The sequence below is a fragment of the Austrofundulus limnaeus genome, unplaced genomic scaffold, assembly GCF_001266775.1.
Source record: "Austrofundulus limnaeus strain Quisiro unplaced genomic scaffold, Austrofundulus_limnaeus-1.0 Scaffold9065, whole genome shotgun sequence".
In the NCBI taxonomy this organism is placed as follows: Eukaryota; Metazoa; Chordata; class Actinopteri; order Cyprinodontiformes; family Rivulidae; genus Austrofundulus; species Austrofundulus limnaeus.
In genome coordinates, this window is record NW_013961467.1 from 1 (window position 1) to 694 (window position 694).

Consider the following 694-nt stretch of genomic DNA (forward strand, 5'->3'; position numbering starts at 1 on the left):
TAGCTAAATAACAATAAAATGTTAGTAGAAATTTTAAACTAGGATTTTACCCTCATGATGTGAACTAAATAATGAAAGTGTGACTAAATACCTAATGACATGTTTTTATTTGCATTGTTCTTTCTTTCTCAGCTCAAATAGAAATAATACCTTGTAAAATCTGTGGGGATAAATCATCAGGGATTCACTATGGTGTCATCACATGTGAAGGCTGCAAGGTAAGCTCATACAGAGCCCATAAAACTTGCAAAACTGCTGAGCAATAATTTACTCAGCCGCCTGCAACAACTGTGTTTTCTGTATGTGTGCAGGGTTTCTTTCGACGCAGCCAACAAAACAAAGCTATGTACTCCTGCTCACGACAGAGGAACTGTCTGATTGACCGGACCAACCGTAACCGCTGTCAGCACTGCAGGCTGCAGAAATGTGTCGCTCTGGGCATGAGCCGAGACGGTGAGTTCAATTCATAGTTAACTAAATTATGATGTCTGCATGTTAGCAAAATATCTCATGAACCCCAGTACAAATTGATAGAAAAACATACAAATGGCATCACTGCCACAAATTAAACAGATAATGAGCTAAAACTTGGTGTGTAGTAGCTCAGACTGATCTCTGACATCTGTTTTGATGACTAATAGATTGGGTGAGAGCTAATGTTTAAAGGGATCCATGATTAGTTGTAACATTAGAC

General features: G+C 38.6%; 1 protein-coding gene across 1 annotated transcript; it reads left to right on the top strand.

Annotated features, from left to right (window-relative positions):
• Positions 1-132: 132 nt before the first annotated feature.
• On the top strand, positions 133-485 carry LOC106512611 (nuclear receptor ROR-beta; the record flags this gene model as incomplete). The annotated part of the gene is given in 2 exon segments (XM_014001191.1): positions 133-218; positions 312-485. Coding segments are annotated over 2 exon segments (245 nt in total), but the record flags the coding sequence as incomplete, so codon positions are not given.
• Positions 486-694: the final 209 nt, after the last annotated feature.